The sequence below is a fragment of the Cinclus cinclus genome, chromosome 6, assembly GCF_963662255.1.
Source record: "Cinclus cinclus chromosome 6, bCinCin1.1, whole genome shotgun sequence".
NCBI classification, from domain to species: Eukaryota; Metazoa; Chordata; class Aves; order Passeriformes; family Cinclidae; genus Cinclus; species Cinclus cinclus.
Window position 1 is genome coordinate 26,785,743 of NC_085051.1, and position 24,946 is coordinate 26,810,688.

At 41.7% G+C, this 24,946-nt stretch overlaps 1 protein-coding gene across 1 annotated transcript in view; it reads right to left on the reverse strand.

Annotated features, from left to right (window-relative positions):
• Positions 1–2,895: 2,895 nt before the first annotated feature.
• CDAN1 (codanin 1) overlaps positions 2,896–24,946 on the reverse strand; it is a 30,337-nt gene continuing 8,286 nt past the window's right edge. The window contains exons 5-28 of the mRNA XM_062494922.1: positions 24,679–24,798; positions 23,723–23,801; positions 23,209–23,329; positions 22,086–22,195; positions 21,315–21,404; positions 20,178–20,253; positions 17,999–18,207; positions 17,252–17,366; positions 16,307–16,450; positions 15,529–15,695; positions 14,952–15,033; positions 14,178–14,267; positions 13,067–13,121; positions 11,931–12,064; positions 11,135–11,238; positions 9,530–9,679; positions 9,056–9,119; positions 8,488–8,566; positions 7,377–7,534; positions 6,340–6,447; positions 5,898–5,961; positions 4,615–4,817; positions 3,799–3,906; positions 2,896–3,036 (exon numbers count right to left, since the gene is read on the reverse strand). Of these exons, the coding sequence (XP_062350906.1) occupies positions 2,914–3,036; positions 3,799–3,906; positions 4,615–4,817; positions 5,898–5,961; positions 6,340–6,447; positions 7,377–7,534; positions 8,488–8,566; positions 9,056–9,119; positions 9,530–9,679; positions 11,135–11,238; positions 11,931–12,064; positions 13,067–13,121; positions 14,178–14,267; positions 14,952–15,033; positions 15,529–15,695; positions 16,307–16,450; positions 17,252–17,366; positions 17,999–18,207; positions 20,178–20,253; positions 21,315–21,404; positions 22,086–22,195; positions 23,209–23,329; positions 23,723–23,801; positions 24,679–24,798 (2,753 nt within the window). The 3' untranslated portion in view covers positions 2,896–2,913. The remainder of the gene's footprint in view (positions 3,037–3,798; positions 3,907–4,614; positions 4,818–5,897; positions 5,962–6,339; positions 6,448–7,376; positions 7,535–8,487; positions 8,567–9,055; positions 9,120–9,529; positions 9,680–11,134; positions 11,239–11,930; positions 12,065–13,066; positions 13,122–14,177; positions 14,268–14,951; positions 15,034–15,528; positions 15,696–16,306; positions 16,451–17,251; positions 17,367–17,998; positions 18,208–20,177; positions 20,254–21,314; positions 21,405–22,085; positions 22,196–23,208; positions 23,330–23,722; positions 23,802–24,678; positions 24,799–24,946) is intronic.

Consider the following 24,946-nt stretch of genomic DNA (forward strand, 5'->3'; position numbering starts at 1 on the left):
TATCTACAACAGGCAAAAACCAACTTCGTCTAAGTTACTGCTGAGCAGCAGATGATCAAACCAATTGTATTGTACCACCTAGGGTTGCATGTCTGCTCCTAAATCAAGGTTGCTATTTTCATATCCACAATAAAATGGTATTTTCTACACAAGAAAACGTGCCCCACCTTATTTTGCTCCAGCTAAGATACCCATCTATGGAACAATGCTGGATAGAAAAACAGCACAGACAGAAGTTTGTGAGAACATACGTAGGTCTCTTGTTTACCTGCTGAGGAATGGGCATGGAATATGAACTTTTGGAACTAGAATCAAGAAGCCACTCACTGCTTAAATTTGGGTTCTGTGACAGTGCTTTCTCCAAGCAAAGGGCGTTTTGTTTGGGTCTTTAAAAAAAAAAAAAAATGGGTGGAGCTTCTTCCCGAGTCCCATTACACAACTCCCTAGACCAGCACATTGAGAAGGAAGTTAGTCTAACAAACACCATCTTTCCTAATTCTCTTTTGAGATCTGTGAGTTTGCAGTAGGAAAGACAGGCAGAAGAAAGGCCTCAGAGCTGGCTCTCAGTGAGCTCCTGCTCTCCTGCCTGCAGCACCTCTGGCACCAGCACCAGTGCCTGGGACAGAGGGACAATGCCCGAGGGACTCGCTCTGAGAGAAGGCCACCAGCCCGGGGGCTGCAGGGATGTGTCCTCAAGCATAGTCCCATGGCCAAGTGTCCACAGGCAGAAAACCTGTGCTCCACAACTGCACCTGTGCTTTGGATACATAGTGGGGCTGTCTGGTTTCACAGAGTAAATGTGCCTGGGATGCCCAAGAATCAGATTTCTTACCTGCTGAGTCCCACTGCAGAAGTGTCTTCTGCCCCATAGGGCATAACTGTGGTCTCTGGTTGATGGAAATTGCTCTTGGGGTTCAGTCACCTTTTAAAGAAAAACTTCCAACAGAGAAGGATAATTCCAGTACGCTGAGTTCATAAAAATGGCTGTTGCCATATGATACCCAAATAAAATCCATGCCAGAACCAGGAGCACCTTTTTTTTTTTTTAACTCTTATGGATTCCAGTTTCTTCCCCTTCCACCACCCTCCCCTCCCTTACACAACAAAGTAGATTTCTATTTCCTCAGAAGCTCAACAGGCCAGACAGGAGGTCTGTACTGCACTTTGCCCCATGCTTGGTGGCAAGGTACCTGTTTTGTTCTTCAGCATAGTACCAAGAGGTTCTATACTGACAGCTTGAACACAAGACAAGACATTTAATGATGTTTATTATGACAGCAATTTCAAATGAGATCTGCAGCAAAACATGATGTAATACTCAGCCTCAGAGAGCAGGTATGGCATGATACGGTATACTACTTCTTCAATTTGTATTGAGTTGTTCCATTTGTGTTGCAGTATGCCTACTTTTGGGAACGCTTTCATTCACATCAGAAAGCCCCTAAAACGAGGAATGCAGGTGGAACCTGCCAAATTTTCAATACAGTGCTTAGAAAACAAGACAAGCAAAATTACAATATAGTTTGGACACTAACGTGTCTCATTTCTCTTTCTGTATCACATTTTTAACAGAAGCCACAGTTATACCTAGTGAACTACAGTAGTTCTGTAGTAGTACTACATAATTTAGTCCTGTCTGTAGTTTTTCTTGAATCACTAACTCCAAGATGTTACCTTTTCTCACCTTATACAGGGAAGAGGTTAGTTAATGAGTAAGCTAAAGAGCCCTGGGCTTCACCTTGTCCAGAGGCTGTTCTAACACAGAACTTGCTTTCTGGAAAAAACCTACACTAACAGGACACTCATAGACAAGAGGAAATAATGCCCTCACTGCTTTGGAGAAGGGGCAAGCAATCCCATGAGACAGCTGATGAGCACCTAAACATATTCTGCTACTCACCAGCAGTCCATGCCCCAAACCTCAGTTCAAGGAAATACTTGGGGAGAAGGGAGTGACCAGGAGGTCATACTCCCAATGACAGTCTGTAAGGGCAGAAAATGCCCACTGTCCTCCAAGAAATGGGCCCCTTTCAAAACCCACTTTCCAGGGAACATGACAGTGCTTCTTCACTACTTTGTCTGCTCTTCCAGGCTGTAGTTCTCTTGCTGCAGCACTTCCTGACTGGTAAAACTCAAACTCAAGGCAAGAAAAATGATTAAAAAAACACTGAATAGCAGCCAGATGCCATTTATGTTCACAACTATAAAAGTGTCTCAAAAATACTGTCTTCAGTAAAAAATATAAACAGATATTTTATCCCTTATTTCTATTAAAAGCCCTGGGAAATTACAAGTTCTGTTTCCAAGAGATGGAAAACCACTTAAGCATCTGCATCCTTTAGGAATAATGCCATTAGTGGTCTAGTGGATTTATTTAATACAGTTTAACTTTTAAAATTTGTCTTAAAAAATTAAAATCAAACTTTCCACACTGAGCTTACAATGAAAAATAAATATAGGCACATCTCTGTGTCTTACAGGTTCACCCCCTCCTTCCCCTGACTGTAGAGGCTTTGTTAAAGGACAACATAAGAAGTCACATTGAGTTAAGAGACAGTCACCCAGAAACCATCTCTCTGATCACAAAGTAACTTGAGTTGATTCCTGGGTTTGGTCACAGCCTGTTGCTGCACAAATTCAAAAAGTGTCTCTGAGTCCAAAGAACAGCTGCTCTGAGATACAATCAAGGTGCTTAAAAAAGACTTCTGACTTGGAGATCCATTTGCTGATGTAAATCCTTCAGCAGAGTCACCATGGCAAAATGTCCATGACAGAAAGCCCAGTGCAGGTTTTGCATAAAGTGATCTCTTATCTTCATTATACTCCCAGCAAAGAGCTCCCAGTCCTTTCAGAAACACTGAAAATTCCATTTGCATCTTCATTAGTAATTTTTGTCCACAGAGTCCACCTCTGCTAACTTTGCGTGGTCACAGTAGCTAGAGATTGTCTGGTCAGCTCACAAGGAGCCTTGGGCTCCTCTATCTGATGCTCTGATACAAATACTTGGGACAGCCTTTTCAGGTCTTTTACAAAACCCTGTAATAAACAGATACAAACCAGAGAACCCTTAGTAACGTAAACAAAAGAGGCTGACTTAATTTTCCATAAAGAACTTTACAAGGTTAAACATGCTGATGGTTTTCCAGTGTAAAAACCTAGATGAACTACAGAATTGACTGCAATGATGAACACTTGCAGACATGCTCAGTTCTCTGATTCCCACACCCTTCTCAGATAAGATCACTGCCACAATTTAAATGATTAAAACAGCTCCAACGTGTAAGTGCTCACCAGCCTTGGAATACTGTCCATTTTTAGCAAGGCATTTGCATGGATTCCTATATATTTGATTGTGGCCAGAATTGTGAGACTCCTCTAGAACATTCTAACTGCTCTCACAGTCTGGTGGTAGGTGGCACAGGGATTTAAGTGCAGGACTGGTCAGTTAAGACCCTTCCCAACACGTAATTCTCAGCTGGAAGGCAGTAAGCACACTCAGGCTAGAACTGAGAGCTGGTAACTGATAACTGAGCCAGCTGGTCTCCAAACCGGTTTACAATTTCCTTGGAGATATGTTCACTGTATGGGCAGTGTTGGATTCACACAAGTACAGCTTTCAGCCAAACACTAGCAACAGAAACAAGCTTGCTGGAAACCAGTACTTCCTTTGCATTAAGCAGGAACAACAGATGGGAAGGTTATGGGCCTTATCTATATGAAACAGAAATACAAGGATTGTCTGTTTATATAGCTTTACTTTTTATTTCACTTATCGTTCATGCATATCTAATTACTTACTGGGGGCCAAGGGAGCTCTTCAAGGCTACGCAGGCAACTCTGGATTTCACTAGTTCTCATTAGTTCATGTTCTATAAGACCATGAAGTAAGAAAAGGAACAAATCCCACTGCACAAGAGAAGAAAATATCAACAACTCAAAAAGAAATGCATTGTGTGCTTGTTTCTTTATCCATGTATAATCCACACTTTTCTTTTTCGATCAGAACATGGAGAAAAGGAGCAAGCACATTATCCATCTGTGTGTGACAGTGAAGACAAGAGCAACATCCAAAATGAGTGAACAGAATTCCTTAAGTTGTATTGCATTATTGATCGTGTCCCATCATGAATTCTCAAAATTCTGAGTTTATAAACACACGGAGAATTTAATTCCTGTCTGATCAAGAACAGCATTAAAAATAATTTTTTTGACTTTTGAAATTAGCTGGGTTTATCCTGCAACTACATAGGGTGATTTGCAGCTTTGGCTGGGGGCCTTGTAACACCAACACACACACAGAGATGCAAGCTGAGAAAAGACACAAGAACGCAACTGATGACAGTCACGTGTGTCCAGTCCTTGCAATACCCCAGGCCAAATGGGCCATCTTGCCATTGGCTCCTAACCAAAAATTCCTTCCTGAGAGCCCCCCAGGCAGGTACCAACCCCTGACAAGCTGTACACATCCCTCTCTTTCGCTGCCCTCAGAAACAAGGCCGGCCAGCAGTGGCCAAACCCTGCTGGCCTCAGTCACACAAGCCACCAGTAGCACTGTGGGCTGGCAGAATTCCTACAGGAGTGCCAGCCTGCTCCACACATGGCAGCGAGCCTCACCTCTCGCTGCTTAGCTTCTGCAAGGTAACCCATGCTCTTCTTGCTGAAGATCAGCTGCACTGGCACAGACGTCCCAAAGTCCTCCTTCCAGATGGAGAACAGTAGTTTTAGGAGGCCAGAGGTGGGATTGTTCTTTACATGCAGCCTCTCAGGGCTCTTCTCTGGGGCTTTGATCCCAAGACTCAGAGGAACATGATCTGAAACTAAGAAAAGGATGAAAAAAAACTCCAATAACTACATTATTTCCTCTTACAGTCATCGTCTTGGTTCAGCAGCACACCTAGGGAGTACAAACCCGTGTACCTAAGAGGATGGTGCTTGGAAATATAGAAAATTATGAGCTTTGAAACTATACAGACAGTATGACATAGGGAGAGATTTGGTTGGAATACAGCCCTGTAAGTCAGCCTAATACTTAGTCTAAGAGAACCTAGATGTTACTGCAATGGAGAGAAGAGCAACACAGTTAAATATTTAAGCCTATAGACAGACTGAACAGTTGCCCATAGTTTAGACTATAGGCAGAGTTACATGACTTCACACAAGTGAAAGTAAAGCTGAACAGTGCTTAACTGCAGATGAACATAAAGAGAAGATACCAGTTCTTCCTTGGTACAGTAATGGAATGGGACAGGTTGACACTGCTGCCCCCAGAATAAATTTCAAAATATTCAGATGTGAACTGCCCTCTGAAAAAATAATTATGTGTAAAACTTTTAAAGCTGGCTCTAAACCCATGAAATTAGAAGGCTGTCCATGAAGAAAACACCTGCATTGAGATCACAAGCTCCTGCTCAGAGAAAAGCTGGGCAAGAGAACATCAGAGCAAGAGAAAAAAAACCAAACTGAAAATGTTTACAGGAGTCATAATACACAGAAAACAAGTTACTTCCATTCTTCCCACAAAAAAAGCCATAAAAACATAATTTAATGAAAAAGGCCCTTACTTTTAGGAAAGGAAGCCCAAGCTCAACCACATTTTTTCAGAGGCAGAAATACTGGAAAGCATCCCATATTTAACTGAAGGTGTCAATAAATAAAAAACAACAGAGATGTGAAACAGATCAGAGGGGTGGTTAGTCATTGTACAATTCTGTTTTGCAGAATGTAAGAGGGAATAAGAGCAACCACCCAAACTGACAGAAAAAAAATCTGCAGACTCAGTGACACCAAAGAGAATTAAATATCCTCGAGCTCTAAGCACTTAATTCTCTGACCTCAAGGATCTAAGAGAACTATAATAACAGATTTCAGTCTTAAATAGCTTATCATAACTCACTTACCCAGCAAAGCCGCCAACTCAACCGTGCACTTGGCCAGCTGCTGTTCTGCTGTGGGACACATGAACTGGAAAACATGAAAAAAAGCTCTATTCTTTGTCCCCATGCAGCAGACTGGACAAAACTGGGCTTCACAAGGGTTAAAAAATATCTGAGAAGAGCAGGCAATTTACAGCAAGAAGCACAAAGCTGTAATGAGGAGACCACTAAAGAGTGAAAGGCAAAAAGGTCATATATGAAAAGGGGATTCACAAAGGCAAACTGAATTAACAAGCAGATCTACACAGTATAAAAAAATGCAGTGCAACATTGCCACACTTGAGCTCAAATAAAAGACCCTCAACTGAACTCCACTGTCAGGCAAGGCAAATTAGAAAGCTTACAGGTATCAAGACAGCCCAAAGTGACTCAAAGGGCAGTTTTGTTGTTTTTTTACATCTTTTACCTTTCTGCATCGAAGTGTCTGACTCAACCTTCCCAGCAAGCACTCCAACCACACGTAGTCAACCACTTCATCCTCATCCCGTGGGCCCACAGCAACACAGAGCACATACTTGAAGACAACAGTAACACATACATTAGCATCCTGCTCTTCCACAAACAGATCCTTGGACCTGTGACAGAGCAGTTCATAAATAGTTCTTGAGTCCTCATTAAAACCAGAACCCAAGTTAGTATATATATTTAATAAGACAGATTGAAGCTGATTTTTACAACTGTACCAAGATCTCATTTTCTAGCACAGTTCTCACTAATGTTATTAAGTAAAATTCAATGACGGCAACAAATTCATCTTCCTTAAAAGTACTAGCACTGAAAGCTCTAAATAAATTTGACAGCACAGCAAGCAAGTTCAGGGTAGAAGTGTTACAGAAATCCAGAGCCCTCTTATATTGTCAGGGAAGCTTCAGTGCCAACCCAGAGGTTGCCTCACACAGCTTACCTCCTTTTTTTTTTTAATTTTAGCACAAGCAAGAAAGCATTAAAGGATGTGAATTCATTTTCACACAACTGCTGGGAAAGCAATGACAGTGACAACCAGCATTACTCATCTGCCAAGCAGACAAGCAGCTGCAAATAACATAGGCAGAATACATAACGGTAGAAAAGTGAGGTGTTCTTTTCCTTATGGACTACATAGGTTAAAAGATTGCAAAATTGTACACAATATCATGCTGCCCACACTGTGGTTTCCATCCTACTCATATCAAAAAGGCCACACTTGCCATGCTACCAGAAATCCTGTATTTGAGACAGCACTCGTAACAGGGAACTCTGATCTAGACACAGCAAGCGGGGGTTGAATAAAACCTGAAAACTTTACACTGTGCTTCCTAAGCACTCCCCACAGCCACCTCCTCAGAACCAGAATATTCTCTAAAAAAACACCCAAACAAAACCCCACAAAACAACAATAAAAACAAACCACAAAACACCAACGTGAAAAACAGAAAGGCAAGCCAGGAAGTGCATACTGTGTACCTTAATCTCATTGATCATCTGTGAGGGAAATGGAGCACAGTGCTGACAGCCTGGAAGACAGTCCCGTCTCAACTCCAGAGCATCCTCACCTGGCAAAGGAAATCCTGGGACTTTCAGCATTCTGTTGAAGGTTGCCTTCACTTCCCTTTTGATGAGTGCTACAGAGAAAAGAGAACAAATCCTGTCTGCTTCAGTTTTTGTCTCCACTGAAGCAAAGAATAATTTCCACTCTTAGCCACTCATTCCAAGGGCCACAGCAAATAAGGAAAAAAGACAGTTTACATTTTCAACCCCCTCTCTCTGACCTCCCACTATATTTGATGTGCAGAGGCACATGTGGAGAGGGCGTACTAACCCACAGCTGTAGGACTGGCAACTCATCTCACTTCCCATAAAAATATTTCCATGGGTTTGACACAGTAGCTAAGACAGAAGGCAATGCCAAAGTAGAAAGCTGATTCAGTGTGATTATACCAGTTCAACCACTGTGCCCATAAAACCCATATGTCTTCTACCAAAATACATTTTGATCAGCATCCAAAACACTAAACTCCTGCGGCTGCAAATGTAACTTGGACATCCTTCCCTGGCTTTTGGCACAACCTCTTGAAAAAATGGGTTTTCAGAGACTCTGAAGAGTTGCCAGAGCAGTATTACAGTATAAAAGGACTACATTTGCCTTCAGCCTACAGAAAGCACAGCCAGTCCCAGAAGTGTTTGTTTTACAGATTTCAGATGCACTCTGTACATGTGAACCATAAGGTGGTTTGAGAGAGCAGTTTTCTGTATACACTGGAAGTGCCAAGAGAACTTCAGCCTAGATGACATTTCCAGAAGAATTTCCACAGCATTTACTCTCACCATCCTACAAGACTCCATAACTAAAAATCACTACCATGGGCCAAGCTCAAAAGATCACCAAAGAGGGTTCTTAGAGCTAGACATCATTCTTATTATTCCTAAGCAAGGAGGGATAGAGCAACTGCATTCTTTCCACTAAAAGAAAAACTAGTGGGGCCAAGTACTTAGTAACAGGGTCTGTCCCTTGATTTCAGAAAAAAAGAGTACATTGCACAGGTTAGAAGCCTCAGTTCAAGGTAAAAAGACTCACCTGCAATGTTGGCAGACAGCCAGCCACAGGCTTTCTCAGTAGCCAGTTCCACCGCAATGCTCTCTGCACTACTTAAAACCTTTACAGGGATGATAATAAATGATAGGAGATTTACTATCAGCCACAGCACTGCAGTCAGTGAAAATTCAGAAGGAAGTCTAGAGGAAAAAAAGCTTAATTTTGGAACGCGACAATTAAACTGAGCACCACCACCTCTGTGGAAACTGCTGGTTTGAGCAATACAACTGACCCGTTTTAATTTTCCAAACCTCATCAGCTCTTGTGGAAGTTGCTAAAACAAATGCATTATCGTTGCAAGATAAATGCAATTTATGTAACATTCTAGCCTCATTAGTCAGCTATGCGCTGGAGTATCACTTTACCCAGAATATGCAAGGCAGCCCAGTAGAAATTACTCTCCTTAGCTATCTCTCAAGTCCTCCCACGAGGGCATCAATAGATTCACTTGACCTGAGCTATTAAGGGATAAGTGAAGCAGCAATGGAAAAATGGTAATGATCCAGACTTAAAGTCAAGGCTTTTAATAAGTTTTAGGGAAAATACATACTGCTGCAGATGTCTCTTCTGGCAACAACACCCTTACTGCTTCAGGACCTTTTTTTCTGCAAAATCTGCAAGAAATGGAAGAAAGTGTGCCACGGGATTAGTTTAAGTTCTTGGACAACACTCAGATGTTCATTATGTAGCAATGCAATAAATCAGACTAAGAAAACAGGACAAGGAAAGGGTAATTACAAGCAACTAAGCTGCAATATCAATTTTCGAAAGAGGGGAAATACAATAGCTGCAGTGGATGTGTGTTTGGAGCTGGATGAAGAGGGACACACAGCACCTTTATTCCTCCTCACAAACACACTATTAACTGGCTGGAGGCACAGCAGACACTCACCATAAGAAGAGCAGAGGGCATGGTTTACAATTACCAGAACCTGAGCAAGATAGGCCAAGCTAAATTAGCCTTATAGATTCTGCAGTAAGAAGAGATGGAAAGGCACAAGTTTAAATAACTTTTCCTCCTTACTCTCTGCTTTTGATGAGTGCCTGGGCCCCTTCCTCATACAGATGAGTGCACACCTCTTCAAGCAGCTTGTCATGATTAACGTCCTCCTCCTTCACTTTATCTTGCAACATGGCTTCAGCCCTTTGAACTAGCTCTGCTACCAGTGTTGCCCTGCAACAAAACCAAGAACAATCAGTTAGACTGAAATCAATACAAGAAATAGTTGCACACTAGCTGTACCCAGCTCTCCTCCCCAGTTTAGGGGGATACCCAACTCAAATGCAGTAAGTCACTCTGCTAAAAACGAATCAATCGTGATGCATTCAGTACTGTATTGTCTCCTTATTCTGTATGTATGGAAGAAAACAACAGTGAAGACACCAAAAGAGTAGTAAGACTCAAGAGTCAAAAGCCTTTAGGTTTTGCTAAAAACTTATTTGGTTACAGGTCTCCTTTCTGGCAGCAATACCCTTGTATGCCCAACTGATAGCTCAGAAGTCAGCAGCAGCCCACTAGAACCACCATTCCTTAGGGGTTGGCAACATTTCATGGATTCAGCAAGCTGGACAACAGAACACTGCAAACTGAGCAAGCTCATTGGCTGGAGGACAGGGCTGCCACACAGGAGGGCTGTGAAAAGAGGGAGAAATGGGCTGGCTCTGCAGCTGTACAGGCTGGGGTCTACTGGCTACAGAGCAGCTCTGCAGAAAGCTGGATTCCCAGGGATTCCCAGAACACAAGGTAAGTGAGTTAGCAGTGTCCAAAGAAAGCCAACCTTATACTGGGCTGACAATAGCAACAGTGCAGCCAGCAAGTCAAGGGAAGTTACTGCTTCCCTCATCACTGTGAGGCTGCATCTGGAGTAGTGTGTCCAGCTTTGGGATCTCAGGACAAGAAAGCCATTGACAATTTGAGTAACTGCAGGAGAAAAGAAAAAAAATATTAAAATAGCTGGGATGTTGAAGCACACACCTGCAAGGGGGAGTCAGTTTCACCTAGCCTGGAGACAAGAAAAAGCTGAAGGGAGAAGGAAAATTACAGAGAAGACAAAACAAGATTCCCAGGAGAAACACTTCTAAAGACTGACAGGAATATGCACAAGCTGGAACAATGGATATTCTGACAGGATATAAGGAAACATTTTCACTAAGCCTGGGAAAATTAAGCACTGGAACATGGTAGAAAGAGGTTGGCTGAATCCTCATTCTTAAGAGATGGAAACTTTTCCAACTGGAAAAGGTGCCAATAAACCTAACCTGAAAGCTGGGCCTGCTTTGAGCAGGAGTTTGGATCAAGTGACCTCCAGACATCATTTCTGATATGAGATTTTTTTTTATCATTAGCAAGAATGTCCTGAACAGGCTATAAATCCTCAACACCGCATTATATTCACACAAAGTGTCCCAGAAGCTGTATCCCCTTCCTCTTGACATCCCTTCAAAAATTCCTCTCTACAACAGCAGATGTTGATGGTCACAGTCTTACAGAGCCTTGGTGTTCTGATACACAGCACACCCCCAAGGGAAGCTTCTCTCCCCCACACACACATGTTTAAAGGATCAAGTCTTTGCCTAATTATAACATCAAGTTACTTCTTAAGCCACAGAACAGGTGACCAGCACTTACTTGATGTGCTTAACACAGTTGGATCCCACTCTCTCTGCCACAAATTCAACTGTTCTCCGTAGGGAAGGAGGCTGGTTGTGGAAAAAAGCCTGTTCCAAATCTACCTGTTCAAGAGAAAGCACTACAATTGATTAGAGCACTCCACCCAGACTCTCCACTGACCAACATAGGAATGGACAGAACTACCTTCTGGAGATGTATTAAAATACAATTTGCTTCCACAAAACCTTCTGCTACCGTAGCATTCATCATCCCAGTTTTACTCCCTATTCCCTTCTAATCATTTAACCCAAAGCTCATTATCAGGGTTTCTGAAGCTACAAAAGACCTGTAAAGGGAATAGGAGAGTTTTGACAGTGTCTACTAGTAGTGAGTCACCACACAGGGCTTGTTTTGGGAAGAACAAGCCCTTTAAACTACCAGCTGGTAATCCTGTAGGCTCCTACACAGGTCCTTCTTCCAGTAGAAAGCATGGCTACAATCTAACCAAAACAAAGTATGAGAAACATACCAACATTTCAGGTTAAAGAAAAGGGCAACAGATAAATAGGACTAGTTGTTCCAATTGCAATAATGTTTACTGAGGTTATCTGGATTTCAGCACCCACGCCATATCCCAGCCACATGACTGTAACAGAAAAATGGGAAATAAAGACACCTGACTGTTAAACACAATGTTCCCCTGCCAGCTAGGTCCATTCTTTCCCTGGCATTAAGAGACCACTGTATAACCCCACACTCACACAAGCAAATTTCTCCTGCCCTTTTTCCGCTTGTAACTCCCTAATTTCATTACCTGCAGTTTCTGCTGTGTGACAGAAGCCTTGGGTACTAAGGATTCTGCAGCTGTGGGAGTTATTTTCCTTATAAAACCACCATTTTTTCCTCCACTACCAGCCACAAAAGAGGCAAGTAGTTTACGCAGTTCACCTGTACAGGAAGACATGAAAAGCAATCATCAACCTCATAAGCAAGGAGAAAAAAAAATTAATATTGAAACTCAAGAAAGAGAATTTCACTTTTCCAGTCCTGTTCCCAGAGCAGACTCTTTTAGCTTCTACAAAAAGCAAAAGCTTCAGTAAAGCAGAGGGGGCATCCCACACATAGAACAGACAGGGCACAGCAAGGCTCTGAAGACAGGAAGCTTATGAAAAGCCCCCTAGCACATGGGACTTGTTCAGAAGGATGAAATAGCAGAAGAGCAGTTACTTTTATGCATTCCCTTATAGTGTGGCAAGCAAGAACCATAAAGTCTATAAGGACAACATGGCAAGCAGTTACACAAAATTCCAAGAGTCAGGAGCAAACACTGGGGGAAAAGCTGGACAACCTGTTCACCCCTAGAAGCTTTTGTGATGCAGGTTTAACATACAGTTTTCCTACTAAGTCCCAAAAAGAAGAGCACTGTCTCCCCATCTGGGACTCTATTGTCTACAGAGAGGAATTTTACCACTGGTAGACAGATCCAATGAAAAAGCTATCTCAAACAACAACCTGACAAAACACCAGGGCACAAAGGGATTCTTCTGCTGCCTGGCAGCAGAAACACGCTCAAGGATTCCTCACAGTACAAACACCTCTTCCCGTGCTTAGGATGGAGAAGTTGTGTTGTTACAATGCTTCCTTTCCTTACAGCTTGTGAGGGATGGCTTTCCCTGGTCCTCCGAATTCAAGCTCTGTGGATCAACTATCCTGACTATGTAACCTCCCTCCCCTCCAGCTCCACCAGATACTATCCACAGCTGCAGGAGCTTCTGCATTACAGCTTCTTCTCAAGGTTCTTGCATACACAACTGAGACCTTAAGTTGTGAGAAGGAGTAAGAAAGATCCAAGGACTTACAGTACCAAACAAATATAAACAACTGACTAAATAAAAGTAATTACATACTAATATGTTTTATGTATTTAGCAAAAATAAGTAAAATACTCACCGAGATAGGGACAGCAGGTATAAAGTAACTGCTGATCCACTAAGGGTACAAAGTCCTGGTGAGAAAATGAAGGAAATGCTGAAAGGATACAGCACAAAAGATACAGTCTTCAAGTCAGAAATCCCATACATGCAGTCACAGGCAGGTTTCAGGGCTATCTTTCCATAAAAACAATAGCTGGATTTCAAATACACAGTAAAATTATGAACTTTGCAGCCCAAGTGTTCAGTCCAGCCCTGTGACACAGAATGAGCTGCTCTTCATTTTATTAGTGTAGCTCAGCCTTTGCTCCTCCTAATCACTACCAAAGCCCAGCTGAAAGCAGAGTTAAAGAAGGGAACCAAGACTGTTGTTACAGCTTCTATTCATAAGGGAGAAACCTTTCCATGGAGGAAAATAAATGAGGCACATCTGCTATGCATTACACCTCCACAAGTGCCTTCATCCAGACTCACTGGAACACCACACTCTGGGGAAATGTCACCTAGTATTAACACAGCACAGGCAGCACCATGGGAGGAACAGGAATTTCAGATCCCATCCACCAAGACAAGGTATCCTAGCATTGAAATACTATATATCCCCTTGCATGTCTAGGAATTATCTGAAACATCACACTTGCCATACCCTCACCTCCTTTCCTGCTTGCTCATACCATTTTCAGTTCAGCCTTTCAGTTCATACCTTTATCATCACACTGGAAAATAAGTGACCTCACAAACAACAACCTTGCTTTTACAGTCCCATCTTTCCATTTCTGTTCACCACTACTTTTGCTTATTTCTGGGAAGAGTTCTATCAGCTCACCTTGCAGGAAAACAGCATCTGATCCTCCAGCATAACTTGGCACCTGTTCTGCAAATTATTGCAGCAGGTGAGATGGCTCCTGCCTGACAGAAAACCCAGAGCTGTAACACAGAGTTCACAACCCGTAACGCAGATTGCAATTGAGGCACTTGGACAAACTGGGCATCACATCCATTGGTCTCCATATGCTCAGTGCAGTTGCCCTGAAGCCAAGTTCCTGATAAAATCTTACAGCTCCTGAGGAAGTGGTAGATCCCACATATTCCCCCACAGATTCAGAAGACATGCTGCTGCACTAACTCACCAAAGCCTGAGCAGATGTCACAGTATCCATCACAAATCTCTCCTGCCTGTCATCAGTAGTAAAAAACAACTCTTCAGGGACTGATGGAACCTGAAACAGAAATCCCAGCTGTTGCAACCCAAAAGGCAGTCAGTAACTTCCACCATTTCTGATAACAGGACAATAAAATCTCACCACCTTACCACCCACAAAAGAGAACCCCTAAGTACTAAGGATCCTCTTTGTCCTGAGGAGAACTTTCCATAAAATTAAAGACTTATTTTGATCACAGTAACAAAAGCCACCTTCCTTACCCTCCCCAGCATCTTTCACATTTCCAACAGGCTCCTGCTAAAGTAGTTACCTTGCTTCGAGCAGGAGGCACAAAGAATTTTAGAAGTTCATCATACACCATCCCTCTACAAGACAATAAATTCCCCAGTAATTCAAGGCTGACAGCTAGCACACCATCTCTGTGACAAGAGCTTCCAGTTCTAAAAGGAATCAGCTGCCAATTTTCTTATCTGGTTGAAGATTAATATGTACAGAATGTGTTTCAGATGCAATTACAATTCCTAATGGAAAAAAAATTGTTGCTTCACACAACTCCACTAAAGGGAAATAATTCTCCATTAAAATACAGTTATTCTTTAAACCCCACATCAGTGTAAAAAACCCACAGTAAAACAACAAACTACTGCATTGAAATGTTTTAATTCATTTCAGTACTATTTTGTATTGAGTTCTGTGCCCTGCTTTTTCAAGGAAGAGTTACATGCACACAGGAGATTCTACCTGAAAAAGCCAACCGAGAACTGCAAGGATCAGCAGTTTGTTCAGGAAACTCATCTCCTTGTCTTCAGAAAGGACCATTAACCTGCCATGCAGCAGAAGCAGCAAGAGAGAGTGTCAGTTTTCAGCAGCTCAGCTTTCATTAAGGAAAACACCCCCAAACCATTCACTTACCAATTACACTATCTATCACCATGAACACATTCCTTGCATGTCTGCCTAAAGAGAGAGTAAGCTCTACTTTTTTGTATGTATCTGCATAAAATCCTGTCTTAAGTTTACACTAGACAAGCTATTCTCTAGAATGCGCTTCAAATATTCCTCATGTATATAGAAAAGAAAACTAGAAGATTATTTAGGCATTGGAAACCTTGTCATCAAACCCTGGTCATCATTCAAGCTGCAGCTTGAAGGTCAATCCCAGCCGCAGATGTAGAGTGATCAAGTGGGATCTAAAGATTTTATTTACTTAATAAAATACACATATTTGAATCAAGTATTAATTCCCAAGTTTAGGCTGTGTCCTCTTTGCAGCTTTATATAAGATAAAAACTACAGATATAGTTTCCCAGGTTCTTACCTGTACACCTGCAGCAAGAGACCAAACACTTTCCTGTAATAATCAAGGAAAGGAGCAGTATGATCCACAAGGGAAAGGTACTCCACAATCCAAGGAATAGTGAGGATAGAACGTTGATCCCGAATAGATTGTCTCAGAAGCTTTAATATATCCAGAACAGGCAGGGTCTTAAAGGACAAAAGAAGTTAAACCAGCAGCTTGAAGTTATCTTTTGATATTTATAGAAGAACTTCAATCTGTATTTTTGCTTTTCATTCTAGGATTTCATCTTCTGTACTGGTGACTTCTGGCTAATGAAAACACTTCCTTGCCCATGACCAGAGCTAAAAAACAAATTATGACTGCAATCAAAGGTCCCACTGGGGCTTTCAAAAGCAAGGCTAAAAGCCTGACTATGTACAAAGTGGAGTTGAGCTCTAATTATCCCATTCAGTGACACACTGCTGGGAGATGGATGCAAAACTAACACAACCAGTCGTGGTAGCTGCATTTTACACTATAAATACAAGTTGTCTTAGCTAGGTGAAAGTTTTGGAATGGCAGATCCAGATTAGCACCTTACTATAGGAGCACTGCACCTTACCATTGCTCCCTCTTTTTGAGGTTACACAAAGTCTTTTTACCTTCGTTCACAACACCAGAATATGCAGCAGGGACACAGAACCATACAACATCATCCCAGGAACTACTGGCTAACTTGAAAGTGCATGACTACCCTAAATCTTCCTTGGGCTAGAAAAAGTGCCTGTCAAGCAAAAGGTAATGCTTGGTTCCTCACTTGGTTTCTGAGGGCCAGTGCAGAATCTTGCAAGTCTCTGGTTGGCTGCTCCACAGTGCGATAGGGCAGGAAAACAATAAACCCCAGGAACTTGGCAAGGAGTCGGAGACTCAACAGGGCCACAGTGAAACGCTTCTTTTCATCCTAAAATGAAGAAAAGCAAGCTGAAGTAGTGCTACCCTACACTGGCAAAACAAATACCTATGCTAAACTTCCACTCATGTAAAAGGGGAGCTTCATCACTGCTTTTAATAAAGGTAAGTTTCCAAAACACATACTTAGCAGGTATTTTAAATTGCTTCTGTCTCCATTGCTTCACTTCTCCAGAAGAAGGAATAATTCAAAAGATTTCTAAAACAAGCAGCTGCTCAATCATGTCTTCACATTAAGAAGTTTTCAGTCAATGAGAGGCAGAGCTGATCTCACATTGCCTCCTTTATAGCACTACCACTCTGCAAAGCTCCATGAACCTTTGGCTGCTACTTTGCTAATAGACTAGAAGCCGTGACACCTCTGATATGTAGACTTGGGTGAAGAAACACCTGTACACCTATGAGCAGGGATGACTACAAATTCAATGTAACTAAAATCTTTCTATATGGAAAAGTAGCAAGGAACTTATTGCAATGGGGTGCCACAACTGGACTTGGCTATATCATTGACTTAACACAGTTTATAACAACCTGAAGAGGAGGCTTTCACTTTCACAACCATTGTGCACTCATGACAGTTCCATGAAGCACCTCCAAGCATGCAAGTAAGTGGCAAGGGGCTCAGACAAATAAGCAGATTGCAGAGTTATGACAAAACCAAATGAAGAAGCTCTTGTCCTGTAAATATGGTGGTGGAAGCTCCGAGCAACTCACAATCAAGCCAGTAATTGTTTGACTACTGGAACAGCTCAGCAAAATTCCTGACAGATGTGTTTGCACAAAGCAAGCCTACCTGTTCCTCCATATCTGTTTCCCCATCACTGTGCTCATGCTCCACCAAAGTAAGGCCATTCAATTCAAGTATCTTCAGGCACAGACTATCCACCAGGTGCTGACTGAACTGGTAACTTCAGCAAAAGATGATGATGAGTCAGACTGGGCTGAAAACAGCAGTAAAACCTCAACTAACGCACTGCAAAATTTTAAACTTGTCTGGTGAATTGTAACAAGCATCAGCAGACATATAATGTAACAGACTGACAGAGAAGAAAGCAAGAGAGGAGACTTAGGACTGGCTGACCACCTTCATTTCCACTCTTCTTTTGTACTTTTTCAGAGATGGTATGTAACAAGTCTCAGCATAAGGATAATAAAATTGATTTGCCAAAGGAGGAATCTATAAAATAACTGAATTTAAGACTAAAATCTCCCATAGATGACAATTCCCCCATGCTGCGAATTGTGAAAAACTCATTGAACACAACCATGAACTTGGTTTTGTCCTGTACACCTTGGCTTCATGCACTGTCACACAAGAAGCATTTGTCCAGTCCAGTGTCCTTGCCAGGTAGCACTGCATGCCTTCGCACTAGGAAATACTGACAGTTCCAAGAAAATATTGTGGGTTTACAGAGGAAAAATCATTCCCATACAAACTAGTCCCAGTCTTTCTGGAAAACTCCCCGCTGCAAGAGAAATGTGCTGGTGCTTCCACTTCCCACACATTTCACAGAGGAAACAGCTAGCACAGGCTGCTCACCTTTCAGCACTGAGGATGAAGTCCCTGAAGAATTGTTGGCACCCTGGGAATGAAGGGGGTGGACAAGGCCCTCTGATGCTCTGAGGAACAACAAATCTTTCCTGCAGCCTCTTCAGACGGCTCAGATTATCAGAACCCAGCATATTAAGGACATCCTGGTCTGGAGTGTCTCCCCAGCTTGCACCACCACCAATAGGACCTTTGCACATCTTTAGGAAACAGAAAGAGTAGCAAGGTGGAATATCTTTAACAAGGCATCATTCACTTCATCTCTCACCCAGCATATTATCCCTTCCTCACAAGACTGTTTTTGGAGTAATCCAAGCATGCCCTTTCCTGGTGCCCACATACAGAATAACTATTCCCCATGCCAAAACATGCTACTCACCTTGGCCATAAACAGCCTAGAGGTCTTGTGAGATGGAATTCCAATCCTACACATCTAACTAGGGCATATCCAGCAGGCTACATGTGGATGTGTGGAGAGAATACCTATCACTCTCATGATCTTCATGAGCCACCCAGTAGGATCTTTAGCTCAGTCTCCCTAAGGCCCATGGTGCTTCACTACACATTCCCAGAGTGGGTTTTCCTGGAACTTCCAGAAAGTTAAATAAAATTTAAAAATTAATGCCCCACTGCCTCAAACACACAGATAGAACTCAAGACTCAAAGAATTACACAACTGCAGAACTTTTTAAAAGGAGCCTCTTGGATCATCTAATCCAACCCTCGTGTTCAGTCAGGGTCAGCCTCCTGACCTGTCAGTGAACACTACTGAGAAAAATCTCACTCCCTCTTCTTCATTGCCTCCCAGCAAGTACTTATAACAGTGCTAGGACAGCCTGGAGCCTTCTCTTCTCCATGCTGAGCACTCCCAGCTCTCAGCTTCTTCTCATACAAAAAATGCTCGGCGCCTTAATCATTTATGTGGCCCTGAGCAGGGCTTGCTCCAGTAAGTCTGTATCTTTCCTTCCTTGTGCTGGTGAGCCCAAGACTGGACACAGCACTCCAGACGTGCTCAGCAACAAGAAAAGTTGACTGCATATTCCTACACCTAAATCATGATAGTTTTAATGAGAGAGATCATAAGAAAAAGGAACATTCAAGAATGTCTATCAAGTGAGCAAGTACTTGGCCTGTTTGTTGCACATGGAGCATCCTCACTTCCCCAAGGGAACATCTTGCTACACTTCTCAACCTCTAAATTATCAGGCCTTGACACAAGTCCTCAGCCTCAGTTCATTTCTGCAACGGTATCATGATACACACAAGATTCTGCAAATCACTTTCCAGACAGACACATTGGATCCATTGAAGACACCCAGTTACCAGTTTAGATCTTTGGCTACCCTTGTGAGATCCTGCAGTGTTCATTAAGAAGGCACAGACACAAAGAAGAAATACAGCACCTAGGACTCATTAAATCCCATGATGTAACGAAGTTAACCTTACCTCTTCCCCACAGTTTCCATGAACACACCCATACAATCAGAGAGGACACTGATGCAAACTCGGAGGTGACAGTAGAGGAATTTACAACAAGATTGCAACTTTCTGGCAATGTGTGTGGGCTAATACTCAAGGTGATGTTTTGTGGCTGTTTTGGTCTCTAAAAGAAGCCCACCAGTAAGCCAGGCATTTACAGAGAATAACAATGAATCTTCTCCTTCTTCATTCTTTACTTACAGTGAAGTCAGATGATGCTTGCAATTGGCCAAACCAACCCTCTCTAAATTACAACAGCAATACTGTACCGAAATGAGCCTGTTGGGTGTTACGCAGAAGAACCAGAGATTTGTTGCACTCATGCTGCTAACAAACATAACTGGGAACCTCTGCACTTGACAAATGTCAAAATACATCCCTAAAATTTCCAGAAACCGTAACTGTTCTAAAATTAGAAGGTCAAAGTAAATAGCCATGAAGAATGAATGCTTACAGCTCATTATGTTCTCAGTGTGCCTTATTCCTGATTTAAAGAGACCTCTTTGGTAATTCATCACTGATTATTTCTGAAGAAGGAAACAAATTCCCATCCTGAAAACTTGTCTCTTCCCAAAAAATTTTCAATAGGAAAATCTCAAAGCAGCTAACAAGACATAGCTTGTTTCTCAGGCCAAGGAAGAATCAAATCAGCTTAGATGTATACAGTCATAAAACAACCCAAGTAATTTACCTGGATAAGCTGTTTCTGAAAGAGCCTGGCAAAACGGCTGTGGTTGCAGGTTGCAGATAGGTGAGCCATCATGGCCCTGGGAAGGAAAACATTGTCAAATTCTGACTGGATGTTAATGGTGCAAAACCACAGTTTTCTAACCACAAATTGTACCAAAAGCACAAAACACTACTTTTAAGAAAGCAATCTCCAAAGGCCATGGAAAAAAAGCAGTATCTTTATAACCCAGTTTCCCAAGCACCGAGCCCCACCTGCTGCTGACATGGAAACAAAAATTCTCCCTGAGCACCTGTGGAGTAAACACAGCCCTAGAGATAAAAAGAATCTCTTCCTTTCCTTCAAAAATGTTGTTATTTAGAAAAAAGAATCAACTTATTCAGCTCCTACTCTTCCCTGCCCAGAACAGTAAGTTGAGAGTTCACACATATGGAAGGAAGGAAACAGCAACAGTGCTACTTCTGATGCCACAAAATTTCTGTTTAAGCCTCAGCTTTGTTTTACTCTTGTGGTGAAAAGCCACCTACATAAATGTTACTTGAGTAGGCTGGTGGTTGAGACTAACACAGAAACCCACAAGGCAACTGCTTTCAATGCTATAATAGTTTCTTTTTATATACTGCATTTTGATAAAACAATAAATGAATAAAATAGTCTTCTTGCCACAGACAGCACGAGACACAGTTGGCTTGTTTACAGAGCCAATGCACAAGACCCCCTGAAATAATTAGAAGGGCTAACAGCTTCTGAACACATAACAGACTTCTCCTCACTTAAGAGGAGTCAGACATGGGAAAACAGCACATGCACACACAAGTGTATATAATAACAATGTTCAGACAACAATACACTGGCTTTGAGAGTAGCTGCTCCTGTGATTTTGAAAGGGAAAAAGCAACATCAAGACTGATCAAATTAGGGTCTTGCCACTTATGGCTTGTTTCTTTAAGATAACGCTTGATACTTTTAAATTCAGAAGCAAGTGTACCTGGGCAGTCTCCCCCAAGCAGCACACAGCCCCCTACAGCCCTTAGTGCAGAAGACCAGGCAGAACATGGAACTAAGGATGCCAAGTGCAGTATGCTGCATCAACAAATCAGCCACATTAAAGAGCTAGCTGAAGTTGCATAAGACTCCTACCTGATCTTGTTGCCCAGAACTCTTTCAAAGTCCCAGCCAGTTTTCTCATGGTTATCCTCCCATTCACGCAGAAGTTCATAAAATATATCCCTGTGAACCAAGATATTTAAGGGAATGAATTCCCACTCTTCAAAATTTGAAGCAACAACTGAATATTAATTGCTCCAAAAGCTCCCCAGCAAGAATCTACCTCAGATGAAATAACTCCAGCCTCCAAGCATTCAGACACCTTTGAAAACCTCATAAATGTTAGCAGTACTTCAGTGAGTTTCCATTTCCATGTCTTTGACAGCAAGTGCTTAAACTTGTTATGCCAAATCTATGATGGAATGACCAAAACATCCATTACCAGACAGACACAGTGAAGACTGAGAGGTAGGAAAGAATAAGCCATATAAAGTAATACCTATGAGAAAAAGAAAAGGACCAAGACAACTCATCATTTTGCCCTCACCCTGTGGCTGCATGCATGGAGGGAGGCAGCAGGAAGAATAAAAGCATACCAGATTTATATGCAGAAGCAATCCAGTAGGGTGACACACTGTACTAGCATTATCAGAAGTCTCAATGACTCCTGAAGAATTAAGCTATTCTTCTCTAAAGAAATTAACCATTTAGCTCCTGCAGCCAATATGGACAAAGACTTTTTTCACTTAATTAGAGCAAAAAAAATCAGCATGTAACATACATGAGACATTCTTAATATCCTTTGTTCACAATCATGCAAAGGTTATACCCTGTGAGCATCCAGAAAAAGTAGAAGAAACTTACCTCTGCTTCTTAAATATGTGAAATGCTCTGTCACTGGGAAAATTAGAGCGATTATCTGTTTCTGGCTGAAAAGAAACAGACTGTACAGAGCATGGCAGCAAGAGAGACACCTGTTAAAAATATAAAGGCAGATGTTAAGCTAATGGAAGTCTCTGAACAATCTGAGATTCAGAAAAAAGCAGGGAAAAGGCATGATGAGGAAACAAGTATCACTAGCCTAGTTGTTCAGACATGCTACTTCTCAATTGCTAATTACTAGCAAACACCAACAGTTTCACAGTCTACATTAGGGGACAGAGGCAGTCACTCAACTTTAGGAGAGAAAGCATCTTGTCTTCTTAAAACTCTGCTGAACAGATTGCAACCAGTATTGATAACAGTGTGGAAAGACCCACAACAGTTGAAGCATACCTTCAGTACAGGGCTTGAGAAAATTCAGGATCCTGGCTGGCAATTTCTGTTTCCTTACTCTTTCTCCAATTAAAAAGCTTGTTCTTCAAGTAACAAGGCCTTTATTTACAACTTTAACAGCTTTAAAGCTCAGCTACTGAAATGTCCCAGTCTCAGTACACTATCCTTTCTTTACCAAGGGTAATTTCCATTTTTAAAAGATGGATGAAATGAGATACAAATCACATTTTTATCATCCAATTGCTACCAAACTGGATCCCTAACCCAGCTGATCACATGAGGGAACCATTTTTCCCAGTCTGGATTGTCTCCTGTGAAATGTTTGCCTAAAAGGAGTCCATATCTATGAAAGAAATCCACATCTTAGAAACTACCTTCTGATACTGCACCTAACTAATAATTCTCCTGGGATCCATATTTTTTGGGTAAGAATTTCAAAAGCAAAACTTGACCCTATCAAAGTCTCTGGCTGAAGTGAGGGCCTGGAGCACAGCACAAGGCTAGCCAGCAGTGATTCACAGAAAACAATCACTGGACCCAGCAACTCACCCACTGACAAGGAAAAAAAGTAGACAGTTTTTTAGACAGTTTCTAAACACAACACAACAATATGAAGTAGAAGGAATGAGATTTAACATCAAAGCCATTGCAAATAAAAGAACAACAACACAAAGGCTTGAAACAACGTCACTTGGGGTCTGCCAATTTTTACCTTGGCTGTGCTGCTTTCATAAGCCTGTCTGAGCCTCTTGTGCAAGGTGGGAGAAAATGATGAAATCCGTTCATTTTCGGCCAAAAGCTTCAGCATCCCCTTTTCTAAATGGGAAATAATTCTGCCAAGATAATGGGGATAAAACTCAGAGAGACAGATAGACATGAATAACACATGGTCCCTTCTAAAGAAATGCGTATGCTTACATTTTATGATGCTGCTAAGTAAAGAGTTCTAAACAACGTGTACCCAGCAGGAAACCCTACTGGTATCTGTATTTGTTATCATCCTCATCTCATGACTTTCCCATTCTTGCACAAATTACAACAAAGTTCAGTGGACAGATCAGTTCAAGGAAACCCACAGACATCCAAATCCAGGTCAAGTTCTATGTTTTGAAGAAAAATTAACAACTTTGTTCCCATAACTGGTAATGTTCTAAAACAAAAGCCCACTTGCTTAATCCCACACACAACTGCAGACACAAGCAGATGAAAAAAAGAATTCAACTCACTCATATTGATAATCCAAGACTCGAACAGCAAAATAAACACAGTTGTGTACACTTTCAAAATGCTGTCTCCCTGACACATCTAAGGGGAAAAAAAGAAACATGAGACAACAGTACCTTTTACCATTTATAAACTAAAGAACCAACAATTAGCTTTAAAGGAAAGTAGGAACTAACATATCCAAAAACAATCTTTCAAACCCCTATTCAATTTTCAGAAGTTCCTATTCCCTATCCTTCCTATACTAAAGGCAATTGAATTGTTTAATGCTTTATGGGAAAGAAAAGACTATTTCTCAGTGTTCTGAACAACAGTAAGCAGATACAGGACAAGAAAAGCAGACCGACTACAAACAATCATCAAATGGTGCTCCCATAGCTGAAGATTTCATGTTCCTAATCTCACCCCTAAGAGTCAATGAGTAGCAAAACAAAGCTCAATCAAATTGAGGCATGTGGGGTGGAAGAGGGTGTGGTGGGTCTCATCCTAAAGCCGCTCTTTTGTTTGCAATATCCATATCAAAGTACTAATTGCATCAATCTTAAGGCTGAATTTGCCAAAAAACAAATTCAACAATATGGCTGGATTCTGCGCACTCAGATCCAAACCTGAAGCTTAATAAACGCATAGCAGGTCAACAGCATCTTTGAGTTGCAGGACTGATGGAGAAGCAACTCAAGCACATCTGTCCTTCTCTCTAAATGTCAGTGCTAGAAAGCAGCTACAGCAAATCTCGCACAATAGCAGATAACTAGATTCAAACAATATCTAACAATCCCAGTCTATCCTACTGTAGAAGCACATCCCATACGTGCGTGACTCTTGTCAGCATCTCAGATGAGTCCCACAGTGGTAATAAGGCATTTTTATGGAATTTAAGAATACCTGTCCAAGCTACTTTAGAACACCTTCTCATTCTATGGAAGCAACATTCTTTCCCTTCATTACTACTGCTTACCTCTATTTCTTTCACTGATTTCAGGGTCACTATCCCCATCTTCTGCAGTAGAAGTGCCTTTAGATGTCAACAGTTGCAGAACAAAAAACAGTTCCAGAAAAATATTTGGTACCAGGTTTTCTGGAAGAGAGTAACTGAGATGTTAAAGGTGAATTATTCAATACTGTCCTGCTTTAATATACAAAGGTTAAAATATATATTCCTGTTCTGTGGTAGTCAGCAAAGAACTCTCTCCCCATAACACGGTCACAGTGTAGATCAGCATGGG